Source organism: Brugia malayi, assembly GCF_000002995.4.
Source record: "Brugia malayi strain FR3 genome assembly, contig: Bm_v4_Chr3_scaffold_001, whole genome shotgun sequence".
NCBI classification, from domain to species: domain Eukaryota; kingdom Metazoa; phylum Nematoda; class Chromadorea; order Rhabditida; family Onchocercidae; genus Brugia; species Brugia malayi.
Window position 1 is genome coordinate 980,709 of NW_025062477.1, and position 20,710 is coordinate 1,001,418.

The window sequence follows — 20,710 nt, forward strand, 5'->3', positions numbered from 1 at the left end:
AAAGTGAAAGGAAATTATCACAATACAACGTTGATATGATGGATGTTATGAAAAGCGCATTTGTCATTATGTCGAATGGAACGCCTTCACTTATCTTTTTGATTTTACTGTTATCATTTGTTAAGCAATTTATTAATTCAGGTAAAAATTTGATAAATAGTTATTAAAATGTGTAAAAGCGCAATTTGTACATTTTCTTCTTCTCATCCATTTGCGCACACATTCATTATCTTCTTATCATCTGTTTTTTATTTTTTATTTTTATTTTATTTCGAAAAAGATTACAAAATAAATGTAACTTTTCCATATCCATTCAATCAGTAAACTTTTGTACGATTTATTTTAAAATTTTGAAATTTATTAATTTTAAAAAAGTTTTGCAAAAGTTATAAAACTTTTAAAAAGATTAGCCATCATCAAAATTTTCTAAGAATTTTAAAATAATTCTTAAAAAATAATTGAAAACTTATAGAACCATATGTACCAACAGCAGCACCGATCTATTTACTCTCTGGAAGTTCTCATTTTAATTTAAGTCAACAAAATCAATTGTCAACTCTTGCATACAATTTGGATCAAATATCAAATTTAACATCAAATAATCCTACATTTCCGTCATTACCTCAAAAACTGCCATTAATAAGGTAAGTAATACAGTTAAAATTTAAAATTTCAATAGTAATAAATAATAATTTAATTAATTCTCGAATTCCTTCTTTTTTTTTTTGATAACACTTTTCTGCATATAATACAAAATTAAACAAATAAGATTTTTGGATATAATATTGATTGATTTATTGATTGATTCGATTTTGTATTACAAAAATTCTTATTTGCTAATTAGATTCGATTATTATTTAATTTTTTTTTTTTTTTTTTTTTTTTTGTATTTTTTCAATTAGATAAAAATAAAATGAATTAATTTTTCTTCCTTATAACACTTTTTTCTTCAATTCTCCCATACCTTTTAATGATTCAAATTTTAAATTAGGTAATTTAATTCCTTTAATTCTTTCCGTTCTCTAAGGTAATCATCAAATGATCAGTAATTATTCACTGAAACATACTGATAAAACGATTTTAGGCATTGATAATTTTTCAATTATTGCATATGCCAACATGTCGCCAATAAATTTCTCAAAATAAAAATTATATTTTGCATTAAATGATGAATCATTTAACTTTTTTTTTTTAGTATAAAGATTGAAATTTGAAATAGTAATTTTGTGGGTAATAAATTTTAAATAATTGATTAAACACTTTTGCGCCTTTTTAGCATTTTAGTGTATTAAATAAATTATTTTGCATATTTTTTTTTTCATTTTTTAAATAGTAATTTGAGAAAAGAAAAATTAGTTTATTATGCATTAAACTGTTGCTAAAAATGCTTTTAAATAAGTGAAAATATTTTATTTACTCATTTTATTGCAAATGAAATTATTTATTTATTTTTTTGTCAATTAAAATATATAAATATTAATTAACTAATTTATGCTGTTTTGTTCAAAAAAAAAAAGACATATGATAACAATACGTTGCTTTTTTTATAATTTACTTAAAAATAATTTATCAAATTATTCAATTGAATATTACGAAATAATTTGAAATGAATTTTAAAAATTTAAATCATTTATTTCCATTTCTACAGTACATATTGTTTGAAAACTATCTTATTTGATTTTTAAAGTGAAATATTCTTTCCTTTAATTTCAAATTAATTTTCGAAATTTCACAAATTATATTTAAAATTATTTTAAATTTATATTTAATTTCAGTGTTTACAATGATAACAAACAATCAGCAATTTTGACATCGAAATACAGAAGACAAGAAGAAAATTTAGCAAATAATTTTTACGAAAAGTCAAAAAATCTCAACGTAAAGGATGAAGTATTTATTCATTTGTAAAAAAAAAAAAAAAATTTTTATTAAAAAAAAAAATTCTAAAAATTGAAATTGTCAAATATGTGAAAAGTACATTCTTTGCTTTATTTCTTTTCTTCTCTTTTTTTTTATCTATAATTTATAAATTCTAAACTATTTTTTTTTTTTTTTCATCAAATCATTAAAATGTTTAAATTTTCAACAATTATTTCATTTCTCGTTTTGTTTGTTTATTTGTTTGTTTTTTTGTTGTTGTATATATTTTCAGATAACAACAAATGAGGCAATATTTCGTTCATTTCAAGATGATAATTTTGATGAAAGCTATCAACAAATTAATAAAACTTACTTTTCGGAAGCGATTAATAGAGACGAAGAAATTCCTCAAATAACAAATATTCAGGTATATGATTTTATTAACTTTGCTTGCATTTATTACTTTTCTCATTTTTCATCAAAAAGATAATTTCTAGAATTTTCGATTATTTAAATTTAAAAAAAAAAAACTTTCATACATAAATTTAATAATTTATGCAAATTAAGCAAAATTATAAAGTGCCAATGGTCCTAAATTTTGAATTTTAAAAATTAATTCGCCCAGCGATTGTATCAATTATTTAGTAAATTTTGCAATAAAAAATAATATGTAAATAAATTTATCATTTTTAAAAAGTAATTTACAAATTTTATTATCATTTAACAAGTATTTACAGTGAAAGTAATTTATTATTTAAGCTATGTTCTGAAGAAAAAATATTATTCGCTTAAACTTTTAACATTTAAAAAGTTTCAATTTTATGGAGCAATTTTACACATTTTAATTAATTAACCGAATCAGTTAATCAATAAGTTAATTAACTGTCAATCATTCAATCAATTAATTAATTAATCAATCAATAAATCAATCAATCAGCCAATTAATCATTTAGTGAATCTTGCAGTAATAATAATATGTAAATAAATTTCTCAATTTAATAAGTGATATGATAACAAAAAAAAAAATGAAATTTCCACTATTCAGTTTAATTAAAGAAATATTTTTTTTTTCTAACATATTGAAATTAATTAGAGATAATTTATGAAATTAATAAAAAGAATTTAATATTTCAATTATTTTAATTTCTTACTATGCTATCAAAAATTTAACAGTTTAAATAATTCTAAATATTATATTCTAAATTACTAACAGCATTATCAGTTATATGCATTTACTGATAAAATGAATTTTTATCATTAACATTTAACTATTAGATGCAAATTAATTATTATCTTTGTTGATCTCTTATCATTTTCATTTATTGTTGCATATAAAATCGTTTTTCAAAATTTTTATGCTAATATCATAAGATTTAATATTCAACACTTACGTTTTTCTTTTTTCTTTTACGTTCAACACTTACGCTTCTAAACGTTTACGTTCATTATTTACGTTTCTTTACGTGTCTCTTTTTTTTTTTTTCTGATTTCTTTTGTGTTTATTCTTTCTTCTTCTTCTTCTTTTCACTTAAAAAGTAAATCAATTGCATTTATTGAAATTAAATCATCCAAAAAAATATTATTCATTTCATTGTATGAGAAAATATAATAATAATATATCATTGAATATAGCTATTTCCTTTTCCAATTTTCAAATGTTATTATCATTGTCATTGACACAATTTTTACATTTTTCAAAAATTTTTTTTTCCTCTTTAATCAAAATCAGATATTCCGGAAATTCCGATTTTTGCATCGTTTCTTAGCACAAAAAAAAAAAAAATAAATAAATTAAATCTTTTAGATATATTTGTTCGTAAAAAAATTATATTAAAAATAAATAAAATCTATGCTTACTTTAACATTTCAAAAATTTATACATTTACTTGTGAAAATATTTATTTGAGGATTATTTAACCACTGAACCATCTGCTACAATAATTGATGTCAACAAAATACATTTGCAATCAGTACTGTCACCTTTAGCAGTGACAACACCACAACTACTAGAATTAATAACATCTACGACAATTCGTTTAGATGGTATGTTTCTTGACAATTTTTCTCAGTTTAAATTTTAATAAAAATTTGTTTACTTAATTTAGAATGAAAAAAGAATGATATCATTAATAGCTGCTAATGGTTATTTATTTATTTATTTATTTGCTTATTTATTTATTTTTGATGAATGTTTTCTACTTTAAACAAAAATGTGCAACTCATTTTATCGATGATAAAAAGTGCTAATAAATTAGAAAAGCTTTCAAAAGTTGTCGACTTTTCTGTGCTTAGCTAACACTTATCATTTTAACAACTTATCATATCATTGCAAATAATTGAAACAATTTTGCTGTTTATCATTTCACAACAAAAAATTTAATTCAAAAGTTTGCAATTGAATATTTTATTGCTTAATATATTACTGAGAATTGTCCTTTGAATTTAATATTTCTTTGATAGCACATAAAATAAGTAAAATATTAAATTGTAAAATTCTTATTTAAAACTTAAAATTGATTCAATTAAACTTTAAAATCTTGTTTTAAGCATCAAATGAAAAAAAAAAAAACATTAATTTTGCACAATTTTTATTAAAAAAAAAATCTTCTAAAATTAACTAAAAAAAAATCTCTTAAATTTAACTAAAAAAAGAAACTTATCAGTGGTAGTATGAAAAAAAAAAAAAAACGAATAAGAAACAGCTATTTATTATTCATATTTATAAAAAAAAAAAAAAAATATTTACAAATTTCGAATGAAATTTATTGCAGTAATGATAAAAATTATTTACTGAAATATTTTTTAACTTATATTTGAAATTATTTACAGAATAAAAAGCTGCAAAAAAATATATATGAGAATATCAGAATGAAAAAATGAAAGAAAAAATTAAAATGAAATAAAAATAAAATTTCATTTGCATATTTTAAGCTAAACAAATCATTCAGCATTTTATTTTATTTTATTTTTTTGATGAAATGCAACAATTTTAATTATTATTTTTTAGCTAATATTACTATTAGCACTTTTTTTTTTTTTTTTTTTTTTAGATTTCAATAATACAAATGAAAAAGTGAATATATCAGATAGAAATTTTACACTTCAAAAAAATTATTCAACTATACCGTTTGCACTAAAATACTGGGAAATGCAACGAACCGATTCCGGTCAATCAATTATCCGTGTTACGACAGCTTCTACAGCACTTCAAATTACTACTGGAAGAAATGAATTCAATCATTTAAATATTGCTAAAAATGATAGCACAACAAATGTTGGTGACAATGACAACAATAAATTCAATTCTGATGACATTATTCGAAATGAATTCACTATGCTCAAGTAATTTAAATTAATTAAAAAATTAATCACTTAGCATTTTTTTTTGTTTTTTAAAGTTTATTTTTTATCAGTGTACCTAAATTTATTTATCAGTCTAATTTGAGTGTTTATTTTAATGCTATATAATATAATTTATATTGATGATATTTCAGGAAAAATTCATCACTTCCTCAAACAATTAATCAGCAATCAACAATTTCTGCCAACAATAATATTTTAACAAATAATTTGAATATTTCAGACGATAAATTCATTGCTACAACTGCTTTCAATATCAAAACTATTTCTACTAATAGTCAAAATTTACTTTCTAAAACTTTAACTATTGAAGAACAAACTGATAAATTTTATTTTACCACTGAAAAAATTAATTTGACAGAGAGTAATGTTGATTCTAACGAAATGCAAATGACATCAATTAATTCTTCCAAATTTAATCAAATTATTGATGCTGAAGAGTTGACATTGAATATGAGGGAAGATAATTTTTTATTCGAAAAATCACAAAAACCTCCGGAATTTTCATCATTTTCTGTATTTCACTTACAAACATCAACAATACCATCATCAACATTATCATCATTATCATCACTATCATTATCAGCATCATCTACAACAACAACAACAACAACAACGATAGCAGCTATCGATGATAATAATCTAATGGAAATTTCACCAGCTGATAAATTTCTATCAAATAATGATGAAAAGATAATTAAATTAAATTCTGAGAACAATCAAAAAATCAACAAAATAGCAAATGAAAAACATTTCGATCGAAAAAAAATAAATTTAGATTCGACATTTGCCAAAAATGTTGAATTTGATAAATTAAACAGGAAGGAAATTGAAACTAATTTAATGCAAAATTCAAATGAACAATGGCAAACAAAAAAAGCGAAAATATTGATTGATAAAATTTCAACAACTCATTTACCAAACAATAAACTAAGTTAGTTATCAAATTTTTATTTAATCAAAAAAAAAAAAAACGAAAAAAGTTAAGAATTGAAAATAAAATTAGAAAAAATTTTTGCTAATTGAATGATTAAAAAAAAAAAATACTAAAATATTGATTTAGAAATTTAAATTTAATTCAACATTTATATTTCATATTTAATTAATTTGAAATAAAATTTAGTTACAAAATAAAATTTTTTTGTTTACTTAAGAACTGAACTGAACAATTTAAATTCTTTTTTTTTTTTAAGCTATCAGTTTATTTTAATATATTTGTATTAATTATTCATTTACAATCTGCAAAAAACCAGGAAGACAGTGTCTGAAATTTAAAAGTATGATAAAAATTGATGGCTTAAAAGTTTACTAAGGTGGGAATGTTTATTTTCTAAAACGAAATTTTTTCAATAGTTCAATTATTTTCTAATGAATTTCATTTAGTTAAATTTGAAAAGCTTATTTCAAATATATCGTTTTTATCATTATCATATCATTTTTCCTCATCTTCTTCTTATTATTATCATTATGATAGGTTCAAATTCCGTCGAGTTATCATCCATTTTGGGTAATCAAATTGATAACGCATTCAGTAATTTGATTCATCTCGAGAAGCAACAAATGGGTATATCAATACCAAAATATGAAAATTCGATAAGAGGGCTAATCTTTGCACAATTACCAAAACAAAATGGTATCAACACTGTCATGGTACTTAAAATATTTTTTATATTTTTATTAATTTTAACAAATTCGTTTTTTTTTTTTTTTTCCAGAAAAAAAAAAGAAAGATACTTCAGGAATTTTTAAAACAAATTAAAAAAAAAAACGCTACTAGGTAATAATAAATTGAATTTAAGGAAAAATGAACTTTTCCTATTTAATAATTTATTTATTTCAACTTTGAAATCATTTAAAATTTTCATATATGGAGTAAAGTTTTGTTTTTTTTTTTAAAAAAAAAAAATTAAATTACAAATTAAAATTTAGATTGATGCAGCTGATAACACAGGCCTGTCAATCAAACGTGGAATAACAAAAGGAAAAATATTAGAAAAACAAGAATCATTTATTGCTGGTAAACCTGTCACTTTGGAATTATGGAATCCAATAATATACGGTAAAAAATTTATTTTATATATAAATTTTAAAATGATTAAAAATTATTAAAATTGTATTATTACTTTATATATTACATTTCAAAAATATAAATCAATTAGTCATTTATTTGTTTGTTTGTTTGTTTTTTTTTTTTATCATTTAAAAATAAATTTGAAAAGATTAATTTTTGTCAAATGTAATGAAATTCTTTTTATTCACTGAATAAACTTTTTATTTTTTTTTTTTTTTGCATCAATTTAAAAATTTTTCAAATTAATTTCTATCACTATTATAACTTTATATGTCTTCTAAATTGCATCATGAATTTTCATCCAAAAGTAATAAAAACATTGATGAATGATGCTGATAAGCATAGTGATATAGTGATAAGAATAATAAATTAATCATGAAATCTTAATTACAATATCAAATTTCTATCATTGCATATTAGCCAATTTCAATAAGCTAATTAACATTTTCTTGAAAGTTGCATTTGAGCAATTTGCAAAATTATTTTGTAGCATTTTTCATAACAAAAGTTGAAATTACTCTTTTAAATATTTGAAATTGTTTTCAAAAAAAAAAAAATAAATAAAATAAAATAAAATCGAAATTCTTTTTCGTTACAATTCAAAATATCATCATTTCACTGTACTTATGCAAATGACCAAAGGTAATTCATATATAATTTGTGCATTCATATTTCATTTTGATCTTGAAAAAAAAAAAGAACGAAATGGAAATTAATTATTAAAGAATAAATAATTTTATAATAAATAAAATAAATAAATAAAATGATATTAGAAAAAAAGTGAAACCGTTTAATTTGTACTTAATTAAAAGATAAAAAGTGATTGTATGTTAAATGAAATTAATTTCTTTTTTTGAAATATGAAAATGTGAAAGGAATTTGTGTAATGATAGATTAAAAGTAATTAATATCACATTAAATATAATTAACATTTCATTATGCGTAATTATCAAATTATCAATTAAGTAATTAATTACGTAATTATCAATTCATTAAGCTTAATTAATACTTCATTAAGTATCCTTTAACACAAATACAGAAATAATTGCTCATTAATTTTTTTCTAATATTTCTTCCTAACATTGATTTCACTGTTTATATCGTTAAATTCTTATCACAAAATTGATCTATCACAATTGATAATGATATTTTGATCACTTTAATTGATATAACATTTCTATAAGTTTTATTATTCTAAATGAGTTTTTTTTAAGTTTGATTTTGTAGCAAATCATTTGATTGTATTATTAACCATAGAAAATGAATTCGATTGAGTTTAACAAAATTTTCATATTATTAAGATTCGCTTAATTTCATATTTAATCCAAATTATCAATTTTTTTTAACCATTTTTTATTTTATATTATATGCTAACTTTTGTTGATATAAACAATAGAAATTAAACAAATTTTGCTGTTTTTTTTTCTTTTTATCACTTATCAGTTAAGCTTATGATTTTTTGATTTTTTTGAAATTTTATTTGTTCAAATATTTCTATTGTTTTTTTTTTTTCAGTTAGGCATCCCGAAATACTTTTTCATTTAAATTTAAAATACGTTTTTATTAGCAACGAATATAGATAAATATCGTTTAATTCTACCTAGTTCATCTATTTGTATGAAATTAAAGTAATACGTAATATTCATGGCTGACTAAAGTAATACGTAATATTCATGACTGATTAAAGTAATAAGTAATATTCACTACTGATCAGAGTAATACGTAATATTCATGGTTGACTAAAGTAATACGTAATATTCATGACTGATCAAAATAATACGTAATTCACGACTGATTAAAATAAAGTAATACGTAATATTGACGACTGATTAGAGTAATACGTAATATTCATGGCTGACTAAAGTAACACGTAGTATTCATGACTGATTAAACTAATACGTAATGTTGACAACTGATTAAAGTGACACGTAATATTCATGACTAATTAAACTAATACGTAATGTTCACGTAGGTCACGACTGGTTAGCAAATCCCGGTGCCATAATAAATGGCTTTCTACAGCCATTACAAGCTCAAATACATAACGTTGAAAGAACGCAAATGGATGGACGAAATAATCGTTATCATCAACAACGTCAAATATTTGACGTAAAATCAATTTCAAATGATAAACGATTAAATGAAATGAGCAAAGAGAGAAAGAAGGAAAGAAAAAATGAAAATTTAATTATGGATCGAACGAATCGAAAAAAAGAATTAGCTAAAGCTTGTTTAAATGATGAGAAAGGTTAGCTTATATTTTATAACAGGTAAGTGAAAATGAATAATTAAACAAAAAAATTAAAATAAATATTTTAAAATTTGATAAATATAATAATTATTTGCAAAAATATCACATTTTTTTCTCCTTTACTAATAAAAAATTCACACAAATTATTTCAATATATTAATAAGAAATAATTTCAAATTCTTTTTTTTTTTTTTCTTTTTCAAAAGTTAAATTTAGGCAGCAAATTTCAGGTTTTAATAATAGTGATGAACAGGAAAGCACTGTTTTGATAATTTATACTGAAATGGATAATAATTCAGTTAGAAATAAATTACAAGTATGAAACACTTTTTTTTTTTCATTTTCATTTTTCTTTTTGTTTTTTTTTTTTAAGATAATTCTCGAAAATTTCGCATTTCACTGAGTTTTTGTTTTTTCTTTCTAAATGACAGAATTTCAGTGCAAATTGCCTACAAATCGATTCAATTAGTTGGCTATTAGAAATAAATGCCTGGTAAATAAGAGAAATAAATAAGGAATGGATTGAAGGGTATAGGAAAATATCAAAATGCGCAGCAGTGCTTTTATGTGATGAACAATTGCGCTCTTTCCGCAACGGCACCATTCGAACGACGGATCGGAATTAGCTTAATGGAATGCGCACAATTCTGTTCAAGGTTTGACGAAGATTTTATAAAATTTCAAAAAATATGAAATATTTCAAATAATTTATGCTTTAGTGATAAACTGTAATGTAAACTTATTTGAGACGATAAATATGCAGTAATAAAATTGAATATTATCAAATATTGAATATTATTTATTCATTTTTTTAATATAAAGTTGAATAATATTTATTCCTTTTTATAAAAAAAAAAATTGAATATTATTTATTCCTATAAAATTGAATATTATTTTTATATAAAATTGAATATTATTTATTCCCATAAAATTGAATATTATTTATTCCTTTTTTTTTCTCCCAAATAATTCTATAATTTAAATTAAACTTTATAAAACTTTTTGATTTCTCGTTTTTTTTTAAAATATTTTTGCAATTAATATTGGAATTTTTTGTAATACTAGATGATTTTTTCTTGCAATTAATATTAGATTTTTAGTATTTGTTGTTGAAAAAAATTTTAATATTAAATTTTTATTATTTATTGCTGAAAAAAAAAATTTTTTTTTTACTTCAAATTTTAAATTAATTTCAAATTTTAAGCTTACTTGGCTGTCTTTCGGCTTCGTATTCAACACGCTTTTCAATTTGTGATACATTTCATTTCAAATTTGGCTCACGAGGAAAAAAAATGATGCAGCTGGCATGGAATTATTATTTGGAACCACAAGCAAATAATAATGCACCTGAATGTTTTATAGGTTTGTTATTATTTATTTTATATTTTAAATTTAATATTTATACTGTCCAATTAAAACTTAATTTTTATTTTTTTAATAAAATTCTTATGTTAATGTTATAATAAATAAGCAATCATAATATGCTTTAGAATTGTTGAAATTTTCAAAATTAATTTAAAGTTTAATATACATTTTCTATTTTTCAGAGAGTTCATTAAAGCAACTAAAAGTGAACAAAGCAATTCGTAAGAGAAAGCAACCAATAGCAGCGCAAAGATTTTTGTATTGAAATTATATTTGAAAAATAAATTATTTTCAATTTGTTTATTTTAAACTTTCATTTTTATTATTTTTTAATTTAATGACAATGAATTTAAAAGTTTTTTTTTTTTGTTTTTTGTTTTTTTTCAGTAAGCAAAAAATGAATGCAAATGGAATGAATTTGAAGATATCCTCCATTCGTCATGATAATTTATTAAATTATAGCAAAATGAAAAAACAATACGGTAAATTTCCTAAATTCTTTTATCATTTAATCATTTAATGATTAGATGCAAAAAATAAAATTAGAGATTAGAAATGCATTGAGTGATTTTTGTATGACAAATCAAAATATTGAAAATTTTTAGATTGCTTAAATGGTGAAAATGTAGTGGTGACAAAAGCGCCAGGATGGAGAATAGCAAAATTCAATGGTCGTATACGAAAATATTTGACTACTGAAACAGATTGCTTAGACTCATGCTATAATAATCGAGTAAAATTGTTTAACTTTTCCTTGTTACTTTACAAATATTATTCATTTCATTTAATTTCAAGAATAAAATCACATTCCTATAGAAAAAGTTAACTTTATTTTTAAAAAAAAAAAAAAAAAAAGTGCCCCATATTGTAAATATATTACCAAATTAATAGTATGAAATTATTTCAATTTATTTTTTCCAATCATACTATAAAATTAAATTTAAAAAAAATTTTTTTTTTTTTTAAATTATAATTCAAACTTTTAGTATAAAAAGAATATAGCTTATCATTGTTCTTCGGCAGTATTTGACGAAGATTCAAGTCGATGTAGTTTATATTCAACAATTCAACCCACAAATAATACTTTGATTCGTGACACTTCCACTATTTACTATGAAAAACATTGCTTTTCAGGTAAATTAATCATTCTTTTCAAATTTAAAACATTTCAAATCATTTTTTTTCTATAAAATTTTATCCTTTTTTCATCTTTTTCAACTACCTTTTAGAGGTGTTTTACTTTTTTTTTTTTCTTTTAGAGCAATTAGCTAAATTATGTGATGGAGCGTTAATTGAGCGTCAACCACAGCAAATACTTGTCACATTTCCTGATGCAATTTTAACTACGTCAACATTAGTGAAATGTTTATTGAAATGTTTTTGGTCACTTCAAGATGGTCAAACATTTCAATGCCATTCACTAATGTACTTTTATGAGGTATTTTTTTTTCTTTTTTTTTTTTTTCCAACTTTCTTTTGGTTATTCTGTTGATGTGAAATATTTAATAAAAATTTCATTTAGTTTATTAATTAAAATGTTTCTGCAAAAAGTATAAAATAAAATTTTCAGCAAAAAGTAGATAATTGTATATTGAATAGCCGATCAAAACGAAACCAACCAAATAGTTTAAGGAAAGAAACACTTACAGTTGTTGATTATTTTGGCTTGGATGATTGTTTAAAGATTTCATTAGTGGTGAGTCATCTAAAAATATTATTTCATTAGTGATGAGTAATCTAAAATATTATTTCATTAGTGATGAGTCATCTGAAAATATTATTTCATTATTGATGGGTCATCTAAAAATATTATTTAATTAGTGATGAGTCATCTATGAATACTATTTCACTTAGATATTTCATTAATGCTGAGTAGTCACCTAAGAATATTACTTCATTACTGATGAGTCATCTTATCAAGAAGATTATTTTAAAGCCTTTGTAAAGAACATATTACTACTACTTTGAGGCAAATTAACATCTAATGTTTGAGTATACAGATTTTTGAAATAGCTTTTTCAAAACAGTTATTAATTTTCAACAAATTTCCAGGATCAAGTGTCCAAAACAAATCCGATTCGGACATATGGATATAAAAAGCATCAGAATATTCTAATATCGCGAAAAATGCATATTTAATATCTCAAATTAAGTTTTAAAATAATGATAAATTCAGTTGTTAAAGTTTCAAGATTTTGTTTTCTTTTTTTTTTTGAAGAACTTTGAAATCTTTATTTTAGAGAATTTGGACTAAGTAATAAGCATCATATATCTGAAGTTGTGATTCCACATAAATAATGTAGGAAATTAAATAAAATAAATATCTAAAAATTTACCATTCATCTTCCATCCCCTTATCTTTTTCTCAATCTTATCTTCACATTTAAGTTTAAATGAAGATTAATTGAAAGAAAAAGTAACCTAAAAAATAATTTAAAAATTTTTTTCCCATATTATTATAATCATCCAGCTACACTACAATCTTTGATCGCATCCTTTTGCCATACTTCGACATCACAATTAATCTATAAATTATGAGAAAATTTTAATTCAGGGAAGATGATTATCACTCATAAGTCATAATTTGCTCTTGTTAGTTCTTACATTTGTAAATTCTTTCAAACATTAATCAAATTGTAGCGCATTTCTATGACGTATTACATTTTCAAATAAATTCACAAAATTTTAGCTAATCTATTCGAACGATGACTCATGATCACATAACTCAAAGACTTATCTTCTTAACACTCAAAATTATTTGAATTCAAACATACTGAAAATCAACACTTAACGATTCATATTTGTTTTAGTAAAATGAAAAATAAAAGATTTAATAAATTCATTACTTTATTTCATTTGCTCTTCTGCATCAATGCATTTTGCAACGATTTGTCAACGCCTTTTTGCTTTCCTGATTAAACTTCTCACCACAAATTCTTCATTTTATAATAAAGCTAATGAAGGAATAATATGTGTTCGTGCAACAATAAACTGAATCCGAATATTTTAAGTAATAAAATATTTTCCGGATCCAATTCACGTCACATGATATTCCGTATATATATATAACTGCTGTTTTAGTAATGAGCCATTAAAAAGTTTTTTTTTGGAAAAATCGGAAAAGTATAGAGCATCCTAAGTTAGACATCTTAATTGATCGTTGTGTTTTTCCTTTCTAGAAAATTTTCCATTCTACTTTTATACTTGCGATATCAAGAAAACCACTGAAACAGAATTTTTTAATTTATTTGTTTAGTGAAATGCCAGAATAATTATAGTGAAAACAAAGAACCATTTGTTCAAAAACGAAACAAAAAAAAACTGAAGCCAAAATTTTGATCAAATCAACAATTCGCTGAAAATTATTTAAAAAAAAAAAATGATTTTCATTCCAGAATATCAAGAATGAATTGTTTCAGTAAATCAAAAAAAAAAAGAAAATGACACCAAAGTATAAAAACAAGGAGTGTCAAAAAATTAAACAATTGATGGTAGAAATTAAAGAAATAAATGAAAATTATTTTACTTCTTAAAAATCATTTAATTCAAAAATATAAGAAAGCAAAATATCTTATTAGCAGAATAATGGCTAAGGAATACTTGTTTCTTTCTTTTCAACTTGATCATTATTTGCAATTTCAGAATGATTTAGACAAACATTTAAACAAAAATTCCTTCAAGAAAAAACTCAGCAAAGAAAAAAACTTCTAAAAATGATAAATGGAAGAAACTACAGGAAGTTTTAAAAAACGATTTGCTGAGAGGTAAGATTTTCTTGGAAGTTTCGTCCAACTACTACGTGTTAAACATTTCAATTTTTCAACAGCAAACTAAAAACAATCCATAATGAATAGAGGAAATACTAATTCAAGAACAAATACAAAAACCATATTTGCAAGTGGACAAAAAAAGAAAAAGAAAAAAAAAATCACTAATTAAACTAATAACAAAATATTTGTCATCAAAACACATATACATGTTGACGATGATCACTTAAATAATGATAATGGATAAGGCCAAAAATGAAGCTGGAATGCAAAACCATGACATCTCCTCTTAAATATTAAAGGGCGAACCTTACAATCCGATAGTTAATAATGCTTTAAGGTGAATTTAAAAAATTGGAAAATGAAATCAAAATAAATTAATACAAATATTTGAAGATGTGATTTCGTTACCATGAAAATGCAATAGCTGCATGTTTTTCGTCTTTTTCTTTTTTTGTAATTAATATAGCAGAAATTTGTAAAACTTGCCCAGACCAGTATTAAAGATCTCCCAACATTTCCATACAAAATAAAATTATATCACTAATATTTTGTCAATCAGAAATAGCCAGTTTACAGTCTTCAACAAGCACAAAAAACTGACCACAAACTCTAGCATTTTTGGATCATTTTCTAGAATTGTCCATACAATGCAACCATGGAACATTCGTCTCTTGAATTAGTTCTTTTAATAATTCACTGACACCAAAGTCCTTAATCACAAAAGGAAAAGCTTCGTTTTGAAAGCAATTGCGAGATTCCCAAATTCAAGCGCCTCTTATTCGCAAAAAATCCTCATTGAAATAAATATTATGCTTTCCGAATTTCTTAGTAAAAAAATAAGAATGGTAATTAAAAAACTGGTCCGCCATGATTTATTCGAGATTCTGAAACCTCCTTAACTTGAACAGAAAAAGAAAAAAAGAACAATAACATTTCTAGATAATTTAAAGCGAAAAGAATTATGAAGAGGAGGACTAAGTTGGTGTTACAATGAATCACCGAAATCAAGTAACTTCCAATAACATAAGTACATAGACCTGTGACAAGTGAATAAAGACGTATTTTTCAAGCAAAGTCAGCTAATAAGGTGCATTAAAGAAAAGTGAAGAACCATCTAAATATTTGCTTACAACTAAATTGAAATCAAAAGTGACAGGACCCGATTTATTAACACAAGTAGACGTTTTACAAAACTGCTTTATTTTTAAGCAATTATCTCCTGGCTTATCTTACCCACTATTATGAGTAATCTTAAACGTGTGCAGATAGATAAGCCACAGCATAATGAAAGAGAGAAGAAAAGTGAGGAACTGCATAAACTGGTAATTGCTGACATATGGTAATTCCTGGAAATTTTCAACTGCAATCAAAAATTGCAATCAGATTTTAAGCTAGAATAGAAATTATACTCAAAATTTAAATCTGAATGTTAACTGAACGTATTTCTAATTTCAATTTTAGAATAGTATTAACTATTAAAATCAGAAGTGATAAGTAGTCATTACCCAAACATTATATCTATTTCTGTCGAAACAACAGAGGTTACAAAGACACATATGTAATGAAGAATCTATGATGACAAAATGGAGTAATGAAACAGTGTTCCAAATTTCTGCAAAAATGAGGATGTAAAAGAATGAAAATATTGAATGGCAGCAGGAAATTGTAGCGGAATGGTACTAGATGCAGAAAAACGGAAAACCTCAATAAGTAGTGCTAACTCCTGCATTAAAAAAAGGACAAAGTTTGAAAGCACTTAAACATGAACAAATATTTGCCATAAAATATTAACAGTATTCGATGAGTAGCAAAAAGTTGAAGAAAAAGCGCAGTCATACTCATTTTAAACTAAAGTAATAAGTCAAAAAAGATGATTCCACCTATAAAGATTATATTTGCATCCTTTTTTAAACCATTCCAGAAACATTGAATAGTTATCATTTTGCACACATCACATTGACGTTTTAATACTCGAAAGTTCAATGAAACAAACTTTTAAAGCACAGCATAATTCCTTTTCTGTGATAAGCTCCATCCGATTTCTTCTAAAAACATGCCAATAAATAACGGACTGCTCTAAATACTATGATAATACAAAGGTTTGAAAAAATTGAAAATTTTTTCAGAATTCTTTTTAGGTGCATGAAACAATAACTCATATTCAAACAACAATTTCTAATGAATATCTTTTTATGCTAAAGAAAATTTCAAAAGCGTACTTTTATAGTTAACTCGGAAATATCAAACAAAAGTGGAATGTCCTATAAAACATAACTTTTCGTAATTTAAAATCTGACTCAATTCATCAAATATTTAGTTGGTTTTATAAAGTTACCCATCATCTTCTAGTTTTAAAAATCTTAAGGATTTTAAAGCGGCTATGAAAAAGTCACTTTAAAATCCTTAAGATTTTTAAGATTTTTCTATGAAAAAGTCAGCAGATATTACCAATCTAATCATGAAGTAGCCCGAGATACAGCTGAAGTTACTGTTGTAGTAGTACTGGTCTCTTTCCCTCTACAAGCTTCATTTTCAATGAATGCTCTGAGGCGATCGAGATAAGCTGCATGCAGTTCAACATCGTTATGTCCTGCACCAGGTACCCAAAGTGGTTCAACTGATGAAGGACAATGTTCGTAAATGGACACACCATGTGAAAAATCGATCACCTAAGTAATTTCAGCTATAATCATCTAACCAGATAAATTAATCAAAAATACAATGCAATCATAAATCACAATGAACAGAAAATGGAAACCACAAACATAAATTCGAGTTTATAATCGACAAAAAGTAAACTGCAATAACAACTAACTTCATCGTCAGTTCCATGGATAACCAGTGTTGGACAACGTACACGTGCTACTTTGTCGATAGATGGAAATGCATCACAACACCACGTTCGTTGTGTTCCAGGAAATGCCACACGCATTCCGGACATTAGTGGAGAATGCAAAATAAGTGCTGCTACAGAGCTTTCGATACTCGCCAAATCTACACTTGGGACAGTCCCTGAAATGAATAAAGTAGAGTAAAGTTTTTAGAAATTGCATCTCCATTTAATTTATGTTAATAAAAAGTGAACATGTTCAACTATTTTTGGTTAATGGTTTACAGAAAGGTTTAGTTTTTTCTTTTTTTATAAAGCTTAAAAACTATACATTTCATTATTAGATGTTTTAAAATAAACGAAATAAAGAAATAAAATAACAAATCAAACATCAAACAAAACCACATCTACCTATTGACTGGCCATAAAGAATGATTTGATTCAAAGGCATCTGATATCTTGAACGTAATGCTGATAATGCTGCTGCAATGTCAGCGTAAAGATTCTTCTCTGATGGTTTACCACTAGAACAGCCATATCCTGGAAATACACTACATAATAGAATTTTTTGACAAATTCATGAAGAACATGCAAGTCGGAAAGGATATAAACATCTAAAGGTGAAATTACTTAACATTAACTTTAGAAGAAATCGCTTAGTTAAATAAGTTCGCAGAACATTTATATGCGCTACAACCTTCAAAATTATAGCCCTCAAAAATAGTTTTAAAAACGAAAAAGATATCACCGCAGAACAAAATCTACCAAGTATTTTTCGTAACTTCTGACGCTTCAGTTGACCAATTTTATGTTGACTAATGCTCGATAAAATTTTGAGGTATAAGGATTTCAAAATATTTCATTTCCGGCATTTTTTCTATTCTACCACAATTTTTTTCGGTTTTAAAGTTTTGATTTTCTTAATAAAGCATTTACAAAGCAGCACGCACCCGAATAATCATAGCTAAAAACATTGCATCCGAGACGAAAACCAAGTCCATAATAAAAGCTACACATCTGTCCGAGGTCAACTGCATTGCCATGTGAGAATAATAAGGTGAAACGAGCATCGCCACATGGCTTGACATACATACAAACAATATCATTTCTGAAATTTACTTCATTAAACCTTTAAAACTTATTGAAATGATATATTACACAATCCATTTACTACTTTGAAGACATTAATAAAAATTAACGTTCTAAATATACCTTTCAGCCACATATTTCCTTACTTCATTTTCTGCAACAAAATAACAAAGGGACCAAAATTTTCAGCAAAAGTATGTTTAAGCTCACCTTCTTCGTGTACGAGTGTGGAAGACATCGATGTTACGGAGTTCATCGTAGCCATGCGGCCAATCTGCCCGTCCATCCATTAACTCTAGTGAAGTGCTGAAGTAACATTATTATAGAGAAAATCTTATCAATAAGCTTTTAAAAGTAAAGCTGTTATTAAAAGAAAGTACATAGCTTGCGCAGCTAAGAAACTTTAATAACATGTCCAGCCGAATCTCGTCAAGTTGAGTTTACTTGTCGCACACAATTATCAACTGAAAAATCACTTTACCAACGACACATATTTTAAATCAGACAATTTCAAAGCAAATAATACTCACAGCTGAGAATCGTGCTTTACAATGCGATAGCTTGGTTCGGGCGGCATAAAGGCTAATTTGGAGACAATTGAAGAAGGCAATGGAGGACAACAAAAAAGGCAACATAAATCTTTCATGGATACTCGGCCACCAGCACCATTCTGAGAAGCTAATTGTGTCGTCATCGTGGTGACCTCAACATCTGATTGCAGTGACACAATAGTAAACCATCGTCAATCGAAATGAGAGATCCAGAAAAAAAAAAGATAAAGTCCTAAAAATATAGATCACTACTTTTAGCACTGAAATCAATTTTCTTCATATTAAGAGATTTACCAATAATAATCCATTTAATTTATCATGGCAATATCTAAAAGCACCTACTTAAGAAGAAATTTAAAAAGTTCAAAATTGTAAAACATTTAGAAGATTTTTCGTAGAGTTGAATTGAACCTTTACCATTAAAAAGCAAAACAAAGATGTAAAGTTTTCCTCTAAGTCAATCTCTCTATCTAATCACTATTACAAATAATCTTAAAGAAGGAGAAAATTCCAATCATAGAGTAAATTTCTTAAGTAAAGAAATAAAATTACAAACCACTGTTCATAAAATGATTATAATCTGGCAAAATTTTATCACTATTTTATGAATTATAGAAAAATAATGTATGTAATATTGTAGCAATGATACTTACAACTAAAAATGGTTGACACATAATTACGTAAAGAATTCCATTGCTTCTTCAAATATTTGAAAAATTTGAAAAAAAAAAAAAAAAAAGAAACCACCAACAAACGGAACTAAACCCCCGCGCGTCACACACAAACACATCAATTTGTAAAGTTCGTCCCATCAACAATGATAGTAATATTCGTCATAGTAAAATTCAGCACAGAGTGACTTCTTATTGACGTGAATTATAAGAGTTAAGTGATACGTTTACGTCTTTTAACGTGATAGTTTGGTAGTCTGTTAGGCGTACGTTATATTACGTCAGTTATTTTACAATTTGTTTGATTTATATAACTTGTAAGTTTTTTTTTTTTTTTTTTATATGTTTCAAACAATCACTTAAACAGTTGCTCGCTCATTTTGACAATAATTAATTATCTTGAAAGTTAGTTTGAAAAAATCTATTACATGAATTAAACGATTGTTAAATTATATGAAATAAAACTATTGGTTATTTAAAGTCATTAATATCCCTTTTTTTCTGTGGTGAAGAACGTTGAAAATAAAAATATATGTAAAATAGTTAATTCTTTATATGAAGAAATGACATTTTTTTAAATAATATTTTTTTTTTTTTTTTTTTTAATAAAACTTTTTGATGTATATTTAATAAAAGTTTTTAATTAAATGACAAAGTGTTTATTTTATTCAATGAAGAAATGAATGTTCAATAAAAAGATAGAAAAGGATAAAAATTAATAATTCATTAAGCAAGAAAAAAAAATTAGATGTACCGTAGGATAAGAAACATATTTTTAATTGTTGCAGGTGACACTTATTATGGACTGAAAGTATTTTCTACTCTTTTTATGACGTCATGAAAATAAGGAGAGAGAGAGAGAGAGAGGGAGAGAGAAAAAAAAGAAATGTAC

General features: G+C 24.3%; 2 protein-coding genes across 2 annotated transcripts; one reads left to right on the forward strand and one right to left on the reverse strand.

Moving 5' to 3' along the window:
- Positions 1–35: 35 nt before the first annotated feature.
- Positions 36–13,046, forward strand: Bm10200 (PAN domain containing protein; the record flags this gene model as incomplete). The annotated part of the gene is made up of 20 exons (XM_043079621.1): positions 36–141; positions 473–644; positions 1,776–1,890; positions 2,153–2,287; positions 3,768–3,903; positions 4,911–5,202; positions 5,355–6,154; positions 6,695–6,870; positions 7,150–7,279; positions 9,264–9,539; positions 9,773–9,858; positions 10,071–10,198; positions 10,747–10,904; positions 11,090–11,165; positions 11,295–11,389; positions 11,513–11,640; positions 11,894–12,041; positions 12,167–12,345; positions 12,478–12,603; positions 12,960–13,046. The coding sequence occupies 20 exons, from the start codon at positions 36–38 to the stop codon at positions 13,044–13,046; spliced, it is 3,549 nt and encodes a 1,182-aa protein (XP_042935555.1).
- Positions 13,047–17,133: 4,087 nt separating this feature from the next.
- On the reverse strand, positions 17,134–19,290 carry Bma-aho-3 (MGC83647 protein, putative; the record flags this gene model as incomplete). The annotated part of the gene is made up of 6 exons (XM_001895500.1): positions 17,134–17,346; positions 17,493–17,689; positions 17,919–18,047; positions 18,458–18,615; positions 18,807–18,902; positions 19,127–19,290. 6 exons carry the CDS (start codon positions 19,288–19,290, stop codon positions 17,134–17,136), a joined length of 957 nt encoding a protein of 318 aa, XP_001895535.1.
- Between the last annotated feature and the right edge of the window lie 1,420 nt (positions 19,291–20,710).